At 39.1% G+C, this 20,892-nt stretch overlaps 3 protein-coding genes across 3 annotated transcripts; 2 read left to right on the top strand and 1 right to left on the bottom strand.

Moving 5' to 3' along the window:
- Positions 1 to 752: 752 nt before the first annotated feature.
- On the top strand, positions 753 to 5,838 carry LOC103723106 (tryptophan synthase beta chain 1-like). Its single transcript, XM_008813919.4, has 5 exons — positions 753 to 1,207; positions 2,460 to 2,816; positions 3,448 to 3,890; positions 4,008 to 4,102; positions 5,424 to 5,838. The coding sequence occupies exons 1-5, from the start codon at positions 881 to 883 to the stop codon at positions 5,597 to 5,599; spliced, it is 1,398 nt and encodes a 465-aa protein (XP_008812141.2). The 5' UTR covers positions 753 to 880; the 3' UTR covers positions 5,600 to 5,838.
- Positions 5,839 to 9,130: 3,292 nt separating this feature from the next.
- On the top strand, positions 9,131 to 12,354 carry LOC103723107 (60S ribosomal protein L44). Its single transcript, XM_039125944.1, has 4 exons — positions 9,131 to 9,282; positions 11,332 to 11,511; positions 11,818 to 11,892; positions 11,993 to 12,354. Exons 1-4 carry the CDS (start codon positions 9,280 to 9,282, stop codon positions 12,050 to 12,052), a joined length of 318 nt encoding a protein of 105 aa, XP_038981872.1. The 5' UTR covers positions 9,131 to 9,279; the 3' UTR covers positions 12,053 to 12,354.
- A 1,105-nt stretch (positions 12,355 to 13,459) lies between these two features.
- Positions 13,460 to 17,367, bottom strand: LOC103723108 (glucose-6-phosphate/phosphate translocator 2, chloroplastic-like). The gene is made up of 5 exons (XM_008813921.4): positions 16,590 to 17,367; positions 16,267 to 16,492; positions 15,287 to 15,509; positions 14,319 to 14,532; positions 13,460 to 13,869 (listed from the first exon to the last, which is right to left on the bottom strand). Exons 1-5 carry the CDS (start codon positions 17,166 to 17,168, stop codon positions 13,858 to 13,860), a joined length of 1,254 nt encoding a protein of 417 aa, XP_008812143.2. The 5' UTR covers positions 17,169 to 17,367; the 3' UTR covers positions 13,460 to 13,857.
- Between the last annotated feature and the right edge of the window lie 3,525 nt (positions 17,368 to 20,892).

Raw genomic sequence — 20,892 nt, 5'->3', positions numbered from 1 at the left:
TAGCATGGCCATGTCCCACTCTAGATCTAGGGAGCAGCAAATAAGCTCCAGACATAAAAATACAGAATCACCCCGCACGCCTAAAAGACTCAAACCTCTCGTTCTTTCGTTTCGTTTCTCTTTCCTCTTTATCGTCTTTAAGCAACTAGGATTTCTAAGGTTCCATCCATTTTCTAGTTTTCATCGGAGAATGGCAACCAGCTATAGTCATAGATACTTTGGAAGTGCTATACATCCCGTCTACTTCGGTGATGAATAATCTTGAGCAGTATTTTTTTATAAAATTGTTAATTTTTATTATTGATAAATGCTTGTTAAAATTATATTTTTTAATTAAATCTTTCTTTTATAATCAAATCTAAATTTTGTTCAAATTTTATTAATATCTAAAAAAGTATTCGATTTATATTCATATTCGGATAAGAAAGGATATGTTTAATATACTGCATTCTTATTCGTTTATAACAAATATATATATGCTTAATATCTAATTTATATCCGTACCCATTAAAATAAATAGGAACTAATTTTAATATTTGTTTAATATCTATATCTATATTTATATTTTAAATATGAATATAAATATAAATATATCCCAGCCAAACCATGTAATCCTAGTGCTAAATCCGCAGGAGATTGTACAATGAACCATTTCGCCAACCTCTCGTCCGATCCTCGTGGGCCCTGCAAAACATTCAGACGACTGCCACGTCATCCACCTGCTTTTATTGGCAACGACATCCACTGGATCTTGACCGTCGGCCATTTCCATGTCTGGAACGCTCACCGCCCACTGGAGGTTTAAAGGGTCGCCCCCGTGCCCCCGTCATCGAAGCAGTGAAGCACCAAAGCAGCCAAGCCCGAACTCCGTCACCGCGCAATGGCCGTCACCGCGAGCTCCGTCCACGGAAATTCTACCGTTCCCCGCTCGTCCTTCCATGGACTCCGGATGCCGCTGAGATTGGAGAAATCCCGGCTGAGCCCCTCCGCGATGCGGTCACCGCCCTGCCGTGCCGTCTCTTGTACTCTCGCCCGCGAGCCGGCCGCCGTCAAGACGGAGGAGAGCCGGGCCGGCGCGGCCCCGCGGCCGGATTCGTTCGGCAGATTCGGGCAGTTCGGGGGGAAGTACGTGCCGGAAACCCTAATGCACGCCCTGGCCGAGCTCGAGGTCGCCTTCCGGTCTCTCTCCCAGGACGAGGATTTCCAGGTTCGATTCCTTTCCCCTTCTATTCGGTTTTTGTCTTTTAAAATTGATAATGATGGATTTGATGTGTTTTAATCTCTTTAATTATACTTGTCAGCTAGAATCTATTATTTTTATGTCAATTTTTATTTTTATTTCAATTTCTGCTAAGATCTATTTTGTTCCCTTTTGCTCTGAGCAAATTTTAAGATTTTTTTTGGCCTTGAATTTGTGTGTATTTTATAAGAATTATATTTATGAATATAAACTAAAAGAAATATAGATTCGATGTATCTACTATTTTTCATGGAAAAGTTCTGGCCCTTTTAGTTGGCCCGGTTTTTGGTGATTTTTGTGAAGACGTCGATCTACTTGTTCAATTGATATGCTCGCCTGCGAGTGAGGTCTAATTAAAATATATGCATGGCTGATTATGTGAACATCTATGTGTTCTAACGTATGATGTATTACGCGTGCAAGTATGCTTGTATCTATGGATATTTGTTTGTACTTTTGCATGTTTTGGGGAATGAAAACCCTAACCCAAGCCTTTTCTAGATAGAAGGGCATAGATCATGTATAAATTGAATAAATCATCAAAAACGACTATTGTTGCTTACATTTTGAAAACTGCATTGGAAAAACTTTTTGTTCGAAGATTTCAATCAGGACGAGCATAATACAAGGACGATTTGTAAATTAACTGCGAAGCTTTCTATGGAGGATATCATATAAAAGTGTTATCTTTCTGCATCGAGGTTACTCTGCATGCTCCCTTACCCAAGAACTGGTGTAAGCTAGAAATGCTGGGAGTAGATGGTGGGAGTGATTTTAATTCGATCACTTGATAAAATTACTTTGTCCATTCTCTGAGTTTTCCTAACTTCTAATTGTTCTCCAACCCTATTTTTTGGGCAATGAGTTGCCAAGCTCCTATGCTAAATGGATGAATGATTGATTTTGATGAATATGTCTAGGTTCCTAGTTCTAGTATTGAACCTCAGTGTAACCTGAAGTTTTGATGTATAATGGCAAATTTACTGGAAATAATAAGTCTGGCCTATGAAATGGGATGTTGCATCTGAAAGAAGAAATTTAGCCCATGTTTATCGCCCTGTTTATTTTTCAAAAATTTGTGTGATGACATTCAAATGTGTTTTGATTCCTTGTATATTTTGTATTCCTGCAACTTAAAGCGACTATCTGTTACACTGCAACTTCTTCTTATCTTTTCATCAGCTTGTTAAGTCTTTGCATCTATTTTCTTCTATTGTAGAAAGAATTGGCCGGGATCCTTAAAGACTATGTTGGTCGGGAGAGCCCACTCTACTTTGCAGAACGACTAACAGAACATTACAAACGGTCTAACGGTGAGGGTCCACACATATACCTAAAACGGGAAGATCTCAACCACACTGGGGCCCACAAGATAAACAATGCAGTTGCACAAGCTTTACTTGCAAAGCGTTTAGGAAAGAAACGAATTATAGCTGAAACAGGAGCTGGTCAGCATGGAGTTGCGACTGCTACAGTATGTGCAAGATTTGGAATGCAGTGTATCGTTTACATGGGTGCTCAGGATATGGAGAGGCAGGCCCTAAATGTTTTCAGAATGAGGCTTCTTGGAGCAGAGGTTTGTAATTAGTAGCATATCTGATCTTGCAGGTGTTAATTAACATTCATGTGATATAGAACAAGCATGGTTGAGGTATTATATTGTCTTGTATATTTCAATAATTCTTAAGGAATCTCATCTTCTTGCATCGTAGATATGCTAGAAAATCACTAGATTAGTTGCTTCCTGTTTGAAGCAGCTTGATTGTATTCATTTGCTCCACCTTTTTCTAGTAAGATCATCATTTCTCTTCAAACGATTCATTTTATTATTATGTTATTCTAACATTGGTTCATTTTGTGACGAAGTATAATGAAGTTGTTGTACTTTGGATTTTTTAAATAGCTAAGATAAGATGACAAATTGGAAAAAAACATTGAGGAATTTTCTGTAGTACGTTTTAGAATCTGATTCATTAGCTAGTGAAGAACATTGTTTTCTATTTTGCTGATCTTCAGTTGATAGAGCTTTAAATTTTAATATTGTTTCATTTGCTACATCTCTTGTCAATTATGTGGTAATGTACTATATCTCGAGGTCTTGCATGACTCTTTATGAGGCCGACACTTTGGTGCACTGCTTTCTCCAAACTAATATAGACAGTATCATTGGTTGATTTTTGAACTGTTGTAGTGGACACTTTATGTAGGTCAGAGGAGTTCATTCTGGGACTGCAACTCTGAAGGATGCTACTTCTGAGGCCATACGAGATTGGGTGACTAATGTTGAGTCAACCCATTATATTTTGGGGTCAGTTGCTGGTCCTCATCCATATCCAATGATGGTGAGGGATTTCCATGCAGTGATTGGTAAGGAAACGAGAAGACAGGCAATGGAAAAATGGGGTGGAAAGCCAGATGTTCTAGTTGCCTGTGTTGGCGGGGGTTCAAATGCAATGGGACTCTTCCATGAGTTTGTTGACGACTCAGATGTAAGATTGATTGGTGTGGAGGCTGCAGGACATGGATTGAACAGTGGTAAGCATGCTGCAACCTTAACAAAAGGAGAAGTCGGCGTACTGCATGGAGCAATGAGCTATTTGTTGCAAGATGATGATGGACAAATAATTGAGCCACATTCTATTAGTGCTGGGTAGTATGCTATAACATATTCCTGGAACTTTTTATCCAAATCATGACGTTTCTATTTATTTTGTTCTGATCTATACTTATGAGGTCAATTCTGATAGTTCTATATTAAATGTGTTAGGTTGGACTACCCTGGTGTTGGACCAGAGCACAGCTTTCTGAAAGATACTGGACGTGCTGAATACTATAGCATCACTGATCAAGAGGCCTTGGAAGGTATAGAAGCAATAGTTCTCATAGTTCATATGATTGTTGATACTAATTTTTATTAAGCAAAACCATATGAAGTTATATTTTATAAGGAGTGAAGTAAATTTTGAGCCCCTTGATTTGTTAATCTCTATCTGTATTTTAGTGTAATGCTGTAAAATGCACATAGAAAAATCATTTGTCTCTCGAAGTATGGAAGGTAATCTTGATTGTTGAACTGTTTCATCAAATATTTTGTAGGATACCGCAAAAGACACGGTGCAGGGAGAATAGCGTAGGTATGAACTAAGAAGATTAAATATGGTAGTTTGTGAATCTAGGTGTTTGAGTCTGCACCAACAGGAAAAAATTAGAGAGAAGAAAAGAAACTTTAGATCTGAAACACAATGCAGATCTGCAGAAATTCTTCTATATATCTACTTCATGATCTGTATGGAGCAATGTTCATTTAGATTGGCTGTGATGCCTTAAGCATTGAGCGAAGTATAAGTTATATATGTTCTTTTTAAAGGTGGAAACAACATCAGCAGATATATTTTCTAATTCTTAATTTCCTCTTATATATTACTTTTCTGAATTGTTTAAGAGAGAAAAGTCCAAAACAAGGGTGGCTGAAACCTATAAAATATGTCTTTCCACTTCCTAGAGGAGGAAGCAGGAAGAGACCACATCCTCTTATCTTGTCTTTATCCATATGCCCCCTCTTTAATCTTTATTTAAAGATGGATAACAATGTTGAAGCCAATCAAGATGATTGAGGACAAGAATTCAGCTTCCCATGGCCTCTATGTGTAGGGATACATCCATCCAATATATTTTCGGGGAAGAAAGATAAAACTTCAGTTGTCTTCTACCCTGCTTCTCGGTGAATTTTCTGTTTAGGCTGTATCCCCAGGATTGAGGTTTCACTTGTTCATTAATTGTGCACTTAATTGAACTCTCTCTCTCTCATGCAATATGCTTCCAGATGCAACCTTTACAGTGGTCAATTTATCTGACCAAAAGATAAAAGTGTGGTCAAAATGGTGGAATTCTTAAAGCATATAGACCATGTTCTGCCTAATGGAACTTCAGTTTTACTTTCACAGCAATTCTTTTTGTCCTAACTTGATAGCTCAAGGTTGAAGTGTATTATTATTCATTAGTCATTCGAGATTCCTTCATACCTTTATTCTATTGTATCTAGGTTGTTAACTATATGTTTGTAGTCTTGCTACTATGTTGTGCTACCAGCTCTATTGTCGTTCACACGCATGGGATATTTTATACTTGATTTCAGTTATCAACAATCTCAGGATTCTATTAAATGAGTTTTATGTGCACTCAGCTTTCAAGCGCGTGTCACAATTGGAGGGTATCATTCCAGCTCTAGAGACTTCGCATGCTTTGGCCTTCCTGGAAATGCTCTGCCCGACCCTTCCTGATGGAGCTAAGGTGGTTCTCAGTTTCAGTGGAAGAGGGGACAAGGACGTCCATACTGCTGCAAAACACCTTCAGCTCTAATCATCCAATCTCAGAGCTTGCATTGAACAGAAATAAAAACCTTGTTGGAAGTTTTGTTCAGGTCTACAATATGCCTTGTTATTCACCAAATATTTTATGATGTTTCGCTTTATTTGAGCAGTTATCAATGATCGAATAAAGTGTGACCTTAAGGAAAAAACGCATCTAAGCATGTTGTATTATTCTTTAATGTTACCTAATTATATTCAAGTTATATTGTTATCATAATGTTTTCTGGACTATGGAGTAAGGGCAGGGCCGATTAGTTGGCATTGGTGTATAAGAATATGATCCATTTGGCGATGAAATTTGTTTTGTTTCTTGCGGACCTTCAGGAAGTAGGAAATACAGAGGTTCGCTAGGTTTTATTTACTAAATTCTTCGAAGCCGAGTTCCTCCGAACTAAGTTGGGGGAGGAGGTTCTAGGTAGACATGGGACCTACCTCCTTCAGGTCAATTGCAAAGATCTACAAAACTACAATTAAAATCCAGCCTTTTTCCCTGTGGATTCTGGATTCAATTTGGCCAATGTTCCACCTTGGACCTCAAAATAAAACGTTGAGGACTATGCTTCACACTAGTCTGACTTTAAGCGAGTTATTACATGAAACAATTTTACTACTCCGGCGCCTGCTAGGCATCGTTGTTATCTTTCTTTCTGTTTTTGATTCTCTACTTCTCTACAAGTTAGTGAGATATCACATAGATATTGATTTCCAAAAGCTTTCTGCCATCAGTTGCTTTTATTTTCACTCTTTCTTGAGATCACAAAATGAATAATTATTGAAAGAAACAGCGTCTAATTCATATTTCTTCTTAGATTTTTTATGACAATAAGAAAAAACAAGAGCAGTACCAGATGGCTCCTTTTTCTAAGTTTTGGTAATTTGGCACATAAGTTTGTTGAACTGTATGAAGAGGGATGGCGTCTCCTCGTATCGTCCGCAACCAAGCATCCCAAGCCACCCTTAGTGGGCCCTTCAATTCCGAGATATCAACCAGAGATGTCAATAGAGCGGGGCCCGTGTGGCCTGAAGAACAAGCGAAGGATCAGGTTGCAGGACGGGCCCGGGCTTAGAATTCACGTCAAATGGAACCGATCCAGAAAAATAGTGTCAGTCGGGTGAGTCTTGGGCCTGATCTCGGCCACTGGGTTTTGGGCTTGCTTTGTTTCCATGGCAACCTTAAGAAATCTGGTTCTTGGCCGCAGAATCCTAATCTCCGATCAGCTGGATCCAAAGGAGCCATATGATGGTGAAGGAGGACACCCTTGCTTTGAAACATTTGGGCGATGGTGAGAAAATAGAGTGATCTTTTAGGCTAAGCATGTGTTCAGAGAGGCCAACGACAACGCAAACTAGGTGCTTGCTTATGTGGCTTGCCATTCCGGAGGTACTCTATGGGTCGGAGAGAGGGAGTTGCCTAAAATACTCTGTGACTTTTTCTAATTTTATTAGGTATATTCGTACTCATAATATATAAAAATATTCGTAAAAAAAAAGGAAAAAGAACCGCCATCCCCGCCTACTAGCTCAATTGTCAATTTATTATTATATAGAGCCATACAACTTGCCATGATTTCTCTACCTGATAAGAGATTGGCAAATTATCAATAGCGACCCTGGTTTGACATATTTGATGTGGAACATAGCATATTAATGAAATACACACTATGCTAGATAGTGGAAAGATCATCTACTTAAGATCTCAAGGTTCATCATGAGTCTTTATTATTATTATTACTATTATTATGTATAGTGCAATGGACCTAAATGGCTAAACCGCGCCTGTTAGTTTGAGGGCCACCTGGAGAATGGACTAAGTGAGCCATGATGGACTGCATACCTCTCAGGACAAGATTGTTTATGGGTCAGGTTAGTGAAAAAGAAAAACATATGAAATACTTGATCCATGAAAAACCTCCCTTATAAGGCTGTGTTTAGCAATATCCTGCTAGGCCCTGCAGATTAGGCGGAGAAAAGCATGTGAGGCGAGGAGGATGGGGATGTAAGAGAGGAAGAGTGGGAGGCATGGAAAAAAAGAACTTCAGAGATCTTTTTTCTCATCCCATGCCTGTGACCCTCCCATGACCTCCCTCCCTCGCACTCTTTTGTTTTTTTTGCTACAATAAATGGCTCATACACCTCTAATATGAATACATTTAAAAAAGTCAAAAGACAACATCATGAAGTACGCTAGGCAACTCTCATTTTCCAACCCATAGAATACCCCCAGAGTGATTAGCCATGTATGAGACCATTCAGTTCGCAACCCTGTTAGCTTCTCGGTAAATGTGCCTAGCCTAAAACTCAACATCACCCCATCAGCACTCTTTTTCTTCGTTCTCTCCGACCGAATACCTCTAGATCTGGCCGAATATTCCCAAGTTGGTCCTAAATAGGCTCCTTGGTGTCAAAGAAGCATCGAAGGTTAATGTTGGTAATGACAATGATTCTACTTTCATGCATTATCCCTTGGTTGTTGAATCTCCTTTGTCTCAATTTCCTTGTTATTTTCATCACTACTGTTGATACTTGTGTCGTTCATGACCTTATGATCACTAATAAGTGGGACGTTAACAAAATTGTATATAAACTAAGACCCTTTAAGTTTTTGCGCGTACGTGGGCTGTCTGAGCTCGGGGTAGTCAGTGGATCATATTAGGCTCGGAGAGAGCGAAGGACTTGAGCCATGGCCAAGAATTACTCAGTAAATAGGGGCAGCTTTACCAACCTGATACTACCCAAACATGGGTTCATTAGTATCCACCTACTTATCCCCATATCAAAATGAATACTGATCGTTCTTTTATTTCTTTTGATACAAGGGCTGGGGTTGGGCTGGTCTTGACAAACCAAATTAGTGGGCTGTTAGGCATGGGTGACTAGAGAAGCAACATGCATAGCTTTGCTAGAAGATTATTTTCATTTCTTGGGGGTGCTTTCAAGATTTTAAGATAGTTCATACGCTCGGAGAAGGAAATATGATAGCTGATTGAGTAGCAATTATTGGAAGAACTTAAGGGGGAGGGATTTTGTAAGGAGGTCAATCCTCGATGCATTATTAGGTCTATGTCATTTGTCCATGTATCAAGTATTTACAGAAGAGTATTTTGCCCGAGTAAGCTGTATGTTGTACTAATTATCAAAAATTAAAAATGGGCAGTCTAAATAAAACTGTTTAAGCTAGAGACGAATGGGATCATGCTCGAGTCCGTTAGGTTAGCCTAGCTCATGCACACCTCTGGCCACAATAACACCATCCATGATGAACTATTATTTTCTAAAGATTGAAGTGATGCCAATCTTAGTCAATGATCTTGTGAGTCCATGATGAAACCCAAATCAACCATCATTAGTATAATTTTTTTACATGTATAATTACAAATAGCAAAACAAATTTCATGTTAATCAGAACCGTTGTTGAGGCCCAATTTCGTTCGACAACAAGATCTGGCCCACTTACTAATCCTTAAACCCTAGCACGTCAAGTCTTACCATGTCATAAGGGCAAAATTGGAATTTAAATATATACATTTCAAAGCCCTAACCCTAGCCCTCCACCCGCAGGAGTAAACATAAAAGGCTCGAACTCTCCCTCAGATTGGCTTCTTCGTTCCGCCGGCTCGCACAGGGGGAGGATTATTCGGAGTATTTGGAACCTTAACCCTAGCTGTAACCATGGTAAATACCAAGCTGGATCTCCTCTTATTTTCCAGTATGATTTCTTCTATTGATCAAATTGGAAATCGATTTATATAGTTTTGGAAAAGCTATGTAGAAGTATGATTTAGAAAGGGATGGATGCTTGCATTTTCTGCGATTCGAGGGTTAGAAAGTTCTTTTTTTTTTATTTGCTATTGGCAGAGTCGTTGGTTAAGTTTATTGGTCATTAGCGGTTTATCGTTCCAGTGTTCTTCTATGGTTTCAAAATTGACACTGCCCCGGTTACAAGATTTCAGGCTTAGAGGCATGGAAAGTGGTGATCTTTACGAGATTGAGTGCCTTAGGTTTTAGATTTGAGAAATCAGTGGTTGATTTTGATGGTGAGGCGAGAGATCTTGATGATTCATGGAGGCTTTTTTGAAAATCTTGTGGGAACTGCTTACCCAATGATCGCTTTTATGACGCAGGTTCTTGGCTAGGACTTGTTATGTAGGTTTGTTTGTTTTTTATCTTTCCTTTGGTCACAAGACCAAAGTTCGAGTATATTGCTTGACGGTGAGGCGTCCGTTTAATCCATTAAGATAGAACCTTAGGTTATTTTCATGGACTAAGAGTAGCTCGGAGAAGTCTCTGACAAATTGTTGAGATGTAATTTTAAGGGGAGTCACTGTGTTTCCTATGATTTTTAAGTTGCCGTCATTTTATGATTACTTTCTATACATTGGATGTGCTAGGTAGTGGAGAATAATTTGATAATTGAATTTGACATGTTATGATGATGCTCGAGGCAACCACTTTTATAGAAATTGCTTGGACCCTGTGACATTCACAGCACATGTTTTTATTAAACGAACTTAGAGCTTAATGTTAAGCTTAATTTATGTCAAAACACTTGAAATTGTAAGGATCGACTCATAAGTTGGAATTTCCTGTTTTCATTGTAACACTATGCTTGTCTTGGTATACGAGTGCTAGAGTGCTCTAGTGGTTTTGCAGTTTTAAAACCTGGATTAGCTATAATCTAATAAGCTCGAAAGTAATTTGATAGTTATTATAAGGTTTTGGTTTTAAATGATTAAAATTGTATATTTAATGGCATATGGTTTGGTTAGATGCTCTTCTTGATGGAACGGAGATTGGTACTATGCAGAATGAAATCATAAATGGCATTTCATTCAAGTTTCAAGCTTTACCTCCTAAAATATATATTTTTGTTAGTATACGCCAGAATATAAGAAACCACTAGGATTTCTTTATGTAATATTTTTTGTTAGTATATTCCAGCACTTACATCTATATTCATATGAATCATCATATCTTAGTAAAATGATCCTACCTATGGTTACCATAAATAGTTTTCTCTATTTATAGCTTGTAATTTTGAGCTTCAGGTAATCAAATCATTACCCATAAGAGAAATTGACTCCACGAAAACTGCTGGTTATTGTAGATATTATAGATTAAAACATTCGTACCAGAAAGATTGCCATAAATATCTGCAGAGGTGGAAATCTGGCACAAGCATAATTCTAGAAGGTGCACTGTTGTCCTAAGTAGTTCATGAGGTTAAAACATTATCTGAGATCAGTATTTAACGGCTTTTTTCTTGTTATGATAAAAATGTTAGGGGATAGTCTTTCAATTTGAATTCTTCATGCAATTTCAAAATCTAGCTTCAAGATGGTGATGAGACCCTACATAAATGGGACAAGGATTTAGGTTCATCCTCATTATTAATTTGCTGGCCTTTTTTTCCTGATTTTGTCATTAGTTGTGACTGGCTTTATTAGGAGGTCTTGGGTAACCACTTGTCTTGCTTTAACTGAGAAAGTGGTATGAAGGAGCTTGCTAAAACAATTTAGGGTGGATGTATTCTTAGACATTCTTCCGTTATCAAGAAGATGATGCATTGCATATTATTAGGGGGTGATGTTGCCAACTAGCTAGCAATACTTTGTTCTTCAAGATGCCACCAACAATGTAGCTTCTAGCTGCTGTTTGGAATATTTTCCTCTCTCTTTTTTTACCTTATTTGAAGGCAGATCCCTATCAAAAACTGTCTTACAGGTGAATGTTCCAAAAACAAAGAAGACTTACTGCAAGAGCAAAGAGTGCAGGAAGCACACCCTTCACAAAGTAACACAGTATAAGAAGGGTAAAGATAGTCTTTCTGCCCAAGGGAAGCGTCGTTATGACAGAAAGCAGTCAGGTTATGGTGGACAAACAAAGCCTGTGTTCCACAAGAAGGTACTCTTCCCTGATCTTGAGAGCTTAAAAACTTGCCTAGGATATGTTGATTGGTAGAATATATCTGCTCCTCACTATCATGGCATTTAGTGCACCTGCCAGTATTTCTGCGCATGTTGTTATCCTATATAATGAACGACTCTGATCTTCTGGTATCCCAGCTACAGCAGTGAGTAGTGATTCTTAACATTACTGAAGCATTTTGATTTCCATGGGCGGACCATAGTTGGAATGAATGTAGTGACATAGTAGCTTCTTGAACATATGAGCGTGGTATATTTTATTATTACTCATTTTTCATGCCAGGCAAAAACAACAAAGAAAATTGTGTTGAAGCTGCAGTGTCAGAGTTGCAAGCATTATTCGCAGCACCCAATCAAGGTTCTTGACACGATGTTATTTGGCCTTCTAATATGTGTTTTTTTCCTTTTTGTTAAAATGTTTTTTCCTTATGTTAATATGTTTCCCACCTCTTTGCCAGAGATGCAAACATTTTGAGATAGGTGGAGACAAGAAGGGGAAGGGGACATCGCTCTTCTGATTTGCTTTGTTTGCCATTTGAATGCCTTGTTCTTTTTTTGGTTTGGTTGAAAATGAACTGTAGCAACCTTTTTACTCCATGGAATTTTGATTTTAACATGAAAATCATATCAATGATGAATTTTCATTGTTATTCTCTTAATGTCTTGGAGTTCTGTTTTTTAGTTGTCGTATCTATCTTCCTGTAGTTCTGTTGGAAAATGGAATTTACTTGTACTGGCTGTCGGATGCTGTTTTGCTGCAATTTGTAGCTAGAAGTTTTTGGAAATTCATCATCTCATGTTAGATACTAGTTATGGGCAATATTGTTTTTTAGATGAGTTCATGATCTGTATCTATTGATGGTTAATTGTTCCTTTGCTTAATTATCAGAACAAGACTGCAATAGCTGCATCTCTTCAGTGGTTTTATTAGAATTCTTTTCCTAGTTGACAGCGAAGATGCTGGTACTGGATGATACCTAGGGTTCAGTAATTTGACTGATTATGGGATTTTCTTTCTAACTTGCTAGTATGTTTTAAAGTTGATTACGGGACTCATCATGAATTTAGCGTTGGCTGGTCATTCAGGTCACAGTGCTTCTATTCTACCATGGCAGGTTTCTTGTCAAAATTATTATGTGAAGGGACAAAAGAGTGGAGATGGAATATTTAGTTGCAGTGTGTTCCCCGAGTTCTCTCTATGAGATAAACTGTATTGTTTCCATGCAATGCAGTGTGTTCCCCGAGTTCAATAAGTAAGATAGTTGTTTGTTTCTGATAGTGATTTTTAAAAGTTGGCTAATCTTCCTTTACCATGAAATTAAGGTTTAGGGAATTTATTTGGATCAAACAGGTGCCCAGCAAAAATAACTTGCTTTACTAACAGCAGCACCAAACCCGTTTTGTCCCTAAAAGTTCATCAAAATCAACAAGCGGTTGTTGTTTGTTTTGATCATGAAAGGCGTGAGCTAAGAGCCAAGATCAAGAAACCCTTAGGTTGGGTCTCTGACATCAAGGAGCTCTTCTAAAGTCATGGTCCCTTTCATATAAATATAACATACACGATCCAGTTCTTATGTTTTCTAGCGACCAAGAGCCTGTTGAATGCCAACATAAATTATCAACAAACTTTAGCTCAGATGACATCTATTTGATTGAACCTATCACCAAACTTTAATTGGGAAGATACTTCCTCTTACCAACGGATAGCAAGATGCCAAAATTAAAGAAAATTCTGGTATTCATGGTTCATGGCCGAAAGCAGACATGCTGTTAAAAAAAAATTGATGCTGGCCACATTTCCAGTCCCAGTTGTAAGCCATGAGCAGCTCAGATGCAACAACAGTAACAAGAATCCAAATTGAGATCTAGCACCCATCACATCATACCCTCTAAAATGTACAGAGCCCAACCCAGAGATAAAGCACTTTGTCCCAATCCAGGAACTGTATACTGCAATCAGGCATGTACATGCCAACGGCCAACATTCCAACTTGCCCTTTCATTACAGAGAAAAGGAATCATACACAGTGGATTGGAAAGAGATGGTGCAAAAAGAACAGTACAGTACCAATATATCTCAAGCTACCATGCTACATAACTCCTAATGCAAACATCTTTGCATGACGATCGGCTACTCTCATGGTACCGGAACATCAAACTTATTCTACTAATTATAGTTACTCTCCATAGATCGTATATCTACAATGGGCTGCTGCTGCTGCTAATGCTGCTGCCTGTTCAAAATTGATCTCCGCACAAGGTACTCAGGAACAATAAATGGAAAACCAATCTAGTGACAGGATCCTCTAAATAGTTGAAGCTTTCACTGCTTAGCCTGCACAACCGTTTTAAGAAAAATTAGTGAGCCATCAAAATTGCACAGCACACATCTAAGATGGTTGCAGATAAAATTATACAGCACATAACCAAGAAGTACTGGTTTGTGACAAATTTCCAATTCAATCTGTCTCTGATTGTTACTACTGTTCATATCAACCGGTCATTTCTTATGTTTTTTGCTGCTCAATAAAGTTTGTGTGGCAACATATTCGAAAACAAAATAAAGGTTTGTGTGGTATATTCAGATTAGAATTGAGCGTATAACAAAATAAAATATTTGGAGTTACGATGCTACTTTTGTAAATGCGGGCATCTCAAACTCTTCAGAAAATATGAAGAAGCGAAAGCACAAAGTCTCTTGTCATCCAATCACAGCCTTATGTCCTGTGCAATATAAACGCAGCAAACATATATGACTTCCTGTACATATCAAAAAAAAATTACCTGAGAATAAAAGAAAGTTCCAAAAATCGCGATCGCAGCTCCAAGGGCATTGATGGGTTGGATAGGAGTATGGAAAATTATGATGGAAGAGACAATCACAGATATCCGCTTCATTGTGTTACCAACGCTAAATGTCAAGGGAGAAATTTCATCTAGTGACATGTAGGAGACCTGGTTATACAGGTGGTAGAAGATGCTCTGAGCTGCTACCCACCTACACAAATATGGTACAACAGCCAAATAGACAAACTCGATCAGCTAAAACAATAGTCAAATAAAATATTCAACAATCATATCACTTCTAGAATTCTGAAGTCAAGTGTAGAAATAGTATACTCTAATCTACACATAATCAGCAAATACAAACAATATCAAATGTCTACATTTTAAGATAAGAAATAACAAAGGTTCGGCTGATAAGAAATCATAATTCAGAGTAACTTGCAAATTTGACTTGCCTTATGATGTCCTTATACGACCCTATTTTACTATAAATGTTACAATGCTTTTGATCCAGAAATCGCCAGCACCTTTGCTCCCTTAGCATATGAATTTCAAAATAAAAAAGAAAGTAGCAAATCACCCAAGAAAAGACAACAGCATTCGTTTGAGTCTTCCAATTTCCAGAATGAACTATGAGTCCTATAAAAAGGATTCATAAAACTATCTAGAAAATCATCTTTTCTCTTTCAGAAAAACAAATGCCAGGCATCTTAAAAAGTCGCGGTGAAGTGGCTAGGTAAATGGATACTGCGTCTATAAAACAAGCAATGGGCCTCCTTTTTTCCGAAAAACAAATATATCTTGAGAATATGGGGTTAATTAGTCCCAAGCATCTTAAAAGTCCATTGAGAAGTAGCTTCATAGAGGCATACTGCATCTAGATGATAACTATGAGTGCTTAAATTACTAACATAATAGCAGTAGAATATATTTACGTAGAAGGGATTTAAAGGCACTATTTTTACCAGACAAAATGGGGACCAATCTGTGAGATAGCCATCTGCCAACCAGCAGCCCACATCTGCGGACCCTCCACGGCAATTGCAAATGGTGTGAGTATCAACAGAGACAGAATGGAGAGACAGGCATAATAGTTCATTCCACTAACTGACTTCCCCTTCATCCCTCTTTTTGAAAATATGTTTCGGAAAACAAATGCAAGGTTTGATATCATTGCACCCATAAAACCTGCAACCACGGCCAACATCTCAACCACCAAATTCAAGGTATACAATAGATGAAAGTGATATAAGCAATGTGAAAATGCTCATAGTAGTGCTTTAAGAGTTTGAGATGCTGAGGATGTTATTAAGCTGACATAATTTAGCACAATGAAGTAAACTACTAGAAAGGCAAGATAACAAGAAGGACTCTAAAAAACCGCAGGTATGAAATAATAGGTGAAAAATTCAATGTTCCATATGCAAACCTGATGCACCAAATCATAATTACTCTAACAATCCCAAGTTTCAAATCCAATTCAGAATTTCAGTTCAAACAGATGTTTATAAAATATTACCAGGAAAACGATCAAGAACAACAAAACAAATCATATTTTCTAAGACAACAATTCCACAAAACCCATCTTGGACACCATGACATTAATCCGATAAATTTTTTTTATTAAATCCTTGAAACAGCACCTTCATTTGGAGGTGCTTTAAAAACTAAATATCAGTAATAATGCACAAGCGAAACATAATGACCGAGAGACACCAACTTCAGCAAAATACTACTTTAAATTTTATGTATTATCAAAAAAAAAAAAAAAAAACACGCACTCGCACACACACACAAAGATGATATCACAAGAACATTATTATAAACCATTAATCAGCAACAAAGCTCGTACAGTCCATAACATAAGAACAGAGCAACTGATCAACAAAAACCAATCTTGACACTTAACTTCATATCAGACAGAAACATATCTTAAAACACTTACCGGTCATATTAAAGTTGAGCTCCGTCACGGCGGCCAGAGCACAACCGCCGATGATCGGCACCAGCGACATATACACTGGAACCGGGAACCTCTCCCCTAACAAAAACCTCGACACCAACACACTGAATGCCGGCTCCCCGCTCTTGATTATGTGAGTGAACGACACCGCCACCTTCGACATGCTCACCGTCGCCGCCACATGTCCAATGGTATGCGCCACCGCCACCTAATCGAGCCACGAGAAAAAGAGAACTTTTTATCACAGAACCAAACAAAAGAGCCCCAAAACCCAGAAAGTGCAACAAAGATGCTAAGTTTCTCACCGGAGCGAGGGCTTTCACGAATTCGGGATCGATCTTGGGGGCTTCGGCGACCCGTGAGGCCCAGGAGATGAGCATAATGAGGGACCCGGCGGCGAGGGAGAGGGTGGAGGTGAGCCAGGGGTAAGGGAAGACGTTGAGGACCTTCTTATTGTAGATGTTGAACACCACGTTGAGAGCCCACCAGGTGGCGAAGTAGATCCCGATCTTGAGCTTCTGGGCCGCCGCCGGGCGCGCGTCCTCGCTCGGGAGAGCAATGCCCTCCACACTGTTGGACTCGTAGGCCGTGCGCGCGTCCTCGCTCGGGAGAGCAATTCCCTCCGCACTGTTGGCCTCGTAGGCCGTGCGCTTGAAGGAGAGGCCCCGAGGCTCGGCGGCGTGGACGTGTCCATCGCGGGATCCGAAGCCGAAGCTTCCGAGAGGGGTGAGGCAAAGACGTTTTCGGGAAGAACGGGCGGAATCGAGGTTTTCGGAGGAGGAGGAGATTGGAGGAAGAGCAGAGCAGGATCGCGGCCGGAGAGATGGGGATTTGTAGAGCATGAAGGCGAAGGCCGCCGGAGAATGCTTCGCTGAGCAAATCATTTTTCCGATCGAGACAGATATCACAAGTGATCTAGAAGCAGGATTTTAAGATTCGAGTGGCCGAAGGACCTACAAAAGAGCCTCGGCGAGCTTCGAACTGCGAGGGAAATAGAAACAGGGGAAAAACAGAAACAGGGGAGGTTACAAGAATTTCCCCTGCGAGGGAAAGCAAAAGAAGTTTTTGTTCTTCCACCTATCTGAAACGAAGGGAATGGGTATATATAGAACTCTTCGCAAGTAGGAATCGGCGATCCCTACGCTCGGAGGAGGAAAAATCTATGTTGAGTTGATCTTGTCATTCGAACTCGAAAAGCAACAGGTTTAGTTTACACAGAATTTTAACCCCGGGTAATATTCTCAGGAAGTTTGTTGGCGTTAATATGATGCAAATTTTGCATTAAAAATTAATATTTTAGTTTTTTAATATATTAAATCTATTCTTAAAAATGACAAGGATAAATAGAATAAATTTTTTACTAGCAGTGCATGTTTAGTTAATAATATGGGAAGATTGCTTCATTTAGTATATAATATATGATATATTTAGAGTGTGACATATGTTTTATCAAAAGATGCGACCTATAAAATATGTACACATGAATCTCTATGTTGCTGCCTAAGCATATTCCATCTATTTATGTATGGCGTCGCTATATTGAACGCTAAGTTTCTTTGGTAAGTTGGTATGTACAAGTAGCTATAATGGCGGTGATGAGTGAAATCCATAACAAAAATTTCAATAACACCAAAATGAAATTTCAGCATGTTTACACAAGAGGCTATGTATGAAATCATTTCTACATGTCCAATGCAATAGATAAGAATACTAGCTTTCTCCCTAGTGAGACTATTGCGAGTAAAAATATTCAGTTATATGACCATGTGTTTTGAATATGCTTTACATTTTTAGAGATGTATGATCCAAGAACTAGATGCAAAATCTTTGATCGCTTAGTAGATAGTTGTTTCTATTGGATCTAGCTCAATTCGTAAGTTCACGTACATGAAAGACCTTTCAAATAATTATTTTGCTTCTAACCGCCTCACATTTCGATATTGTGGATGACATTTAGCCATTATGATAGCTTCAAGAATCTAATAATCAACTTCAATTGTGACACATTAGAGTTATGTTTGCTTCGCTTGGGTTTTGCTATCGATAGCAAATATAACAGGAGCGGGCCTTCTTATCTACTAGGCCATATATAGTTTACACAAATATACAATCTATAGAAATTAATTCATATTAATTATTTTCTGTTACTAATTCTACGATTACTAATTCCATATAATCAATCTTTACTCATTAAATTAATTCATATAATTAATTAATATAAATTCAAGTAAATGACACCTTAGCTTAGACAATGGTCAAGCTCATCTCCCTGCCTCTTCATAAAGGAGCAGCACATTCTACCAACATAATTCTTTTTTGATGATAATTCTACCAACAATATATTAGCCTTAAATCTAACATTTAGCACCTTCTCTTTCTAGTTACAGTAGTGTAATCAAAGATGGAAGAAATCTTTTGATGCGGAAGCTTGCACCAGACTTTGCATGCAAAATCCTCATTCTCCTGCTCTTTCATTGGCTCATGGAGATTTCATCATGGTAAAAAAAATTGACATAGAGATGGTCCTGCACATTAATTTGTCCTATAGCCCCCAGCGACTTAGTCTAGGATGGAAGCACTGACAACCAAAAGAACAGCTAACCATGGTGAATGAATCAAAACAGGGAAGGCCTTCTTCCAAGGCCGAATGATGGGGAAAAAAACGTCAGGAGATTCCGAGAACAGTCCTGGGCGTGGCCGACGGCAACGTCAACGGTAGCCCTTAAGCCAAGTTTGGAAGCATGCAGTCTCCAACGTCGAAGGCGAGGGCAGGAGACGACGAGCAGAGCACGTGACCACCTTTCACTGCCGGGGTAGGTGACGAGATCCCACCGGTCGCTGGTTTTGTTGGCATGCTACCCGGGTCAGTTCACCAGCAGACACCACGAACGGCTCTGCTTTCCCCGGAGACACGGCGAACAAACGTCACGTGTCGTCGCGGGACCGCCGCATGGTCCACGAGGTAGAGGCGTTCTCAATTATTGCACGAGTTCCTTATGATGGGTTCACTAGATATAAAGCGAGAGACAGCGAACAGCTGGCCCATCCCATAGGGTCTCGATGGTGTTTTATTTTTTGATTTTTCGTGGTGCGCTCACATATCTATGTAAGTGAGACGTCGGTTCATCAAAAAAAAAGAGACAACGAACAGCTTGGTTGCAATCCGATCAGATCAAATACAAATTAAGTTGGATGCGAGTTGCATCAAAAATTTATCAGCCAAATTTGAAAGAAATAGATCAAAATTTTAGATCTGAATTCAATCTATTTATTAAACAGATAATTCGACTCAATTCATATAATTCATTTATTAAGACTAAACGGACTAAATAAATTTTTAATGGATTAAATGGATTTAAACAGATTAAACGGATTGAGTTGAAAAAAATAAAAACAGATTAAGCAGATTTTTTGAATAGGTTAAATGGGTCAAGCTGATCCGGTCTAATTATTAAATGGGTGAAGACAAATTAAATAAATTAAAAATTTAAATCTGAACTTAACCTATTTAATAAATAGGTCTAGATGAATTGATTTATTTATGATCCAAATCGGCTTACATCAAATCCAAACTTGTCTAAAGTGGATCGTTCGTGGATTGAACTGATGTGTTGGTTATAAATTGCCGCTCCAATTTTACACTTGATATTTTATCAGTGTGCAACGGTTCTATAAATGGCTGTCTGCTGTGTTATCGTGATAAGATTCCTTGTAGGCTCTAATCAAGGACTGACTTCCAATAGAGTGGCCTGGCCAGTTTGGACTTATTCGCTGCTGGGGTTTTGGGGCATGGCATTCGGCCACGACTTCAGACAGTTGGGTCCAGGTTGGCTGCTCAAGCCCATTCGGTGTCAAATTGGACCGAGTGCATTGGAATGGTCAAACCTAACAGGGAATCCATATCACACAGCATTTGGCCTCAAATATCCAATGGAACCAAGAGTCGAGCAGGTTATATGGAAAGCTCATGCAAAGAAAACCCCAACCATGAAGAGTTTATGGGAAGTTGGATAGTGTTCACTTATTTTTCTTCAGGGACTTCTTCCAAGGACGTCAACATGATTATGAATATATGGTGTTCGAAAGTGAATTTAAATACTAGTTGCAATTTAGTCATTAAAAGTATGTATGAAAACCGTAAGCTTGATCACTACGGGGGCTACTTGCTGATCATCACTCGTTGCTACGGCAACATGAGGTCTTCTGGAGACAGAAGTCCAGGGTCCAGTGGATTAGAGAGGGAGATCGGAATACCAGCTTCTTCCACCGGACGACGGTCATCAGGAGACAGAGGAACATGATTCGTTCCCTGCGTGATGGGACTGGTCGTCAGGTGGAGGGGGAGGCAGAGGTCAGTCAGGTACTACTAGATTTCTTTCGGTCCAGATGGACGGAGGATAGAGATCCCGGGGATGTCGGCCAGCTCCCGAGGGCGGATACGCAAATCGGAATGTCGGAGAATGCACTCCTGGTTCGACATGTGACAGGGGAGGAAGTGCAGGAGGCGATCTGGGCCCTTGCAGGGGATAAGGCCCCAGGGCCGGACGGCTTTCCACCTTTCTTCTTTAGGAGATATTGGGGTGTCATTCGGGTTGCAGTGGTGGAGGC

This window comes from Phoenix dactylifera, chromosome 4 (genome assembly GCF_009389715.1).
Source record: "Phoenix dactylifera cultivar Barhee BC4 chromosome 4, palm_55x_up_171113_PBpolish2nd_filt_p, whole genome shotgun sequence".
Taxonomy (NCBI): domain Eukaryota; kingdom Viridiplantae; phylum Streptophyta; class Magnoliopsida; order Arecales; family Arecaceae; genus Phoenix; species Phoenix dactylifera.
This window is presented reverse-complemented; position numbering and strand designations above follow the sequence as displayed.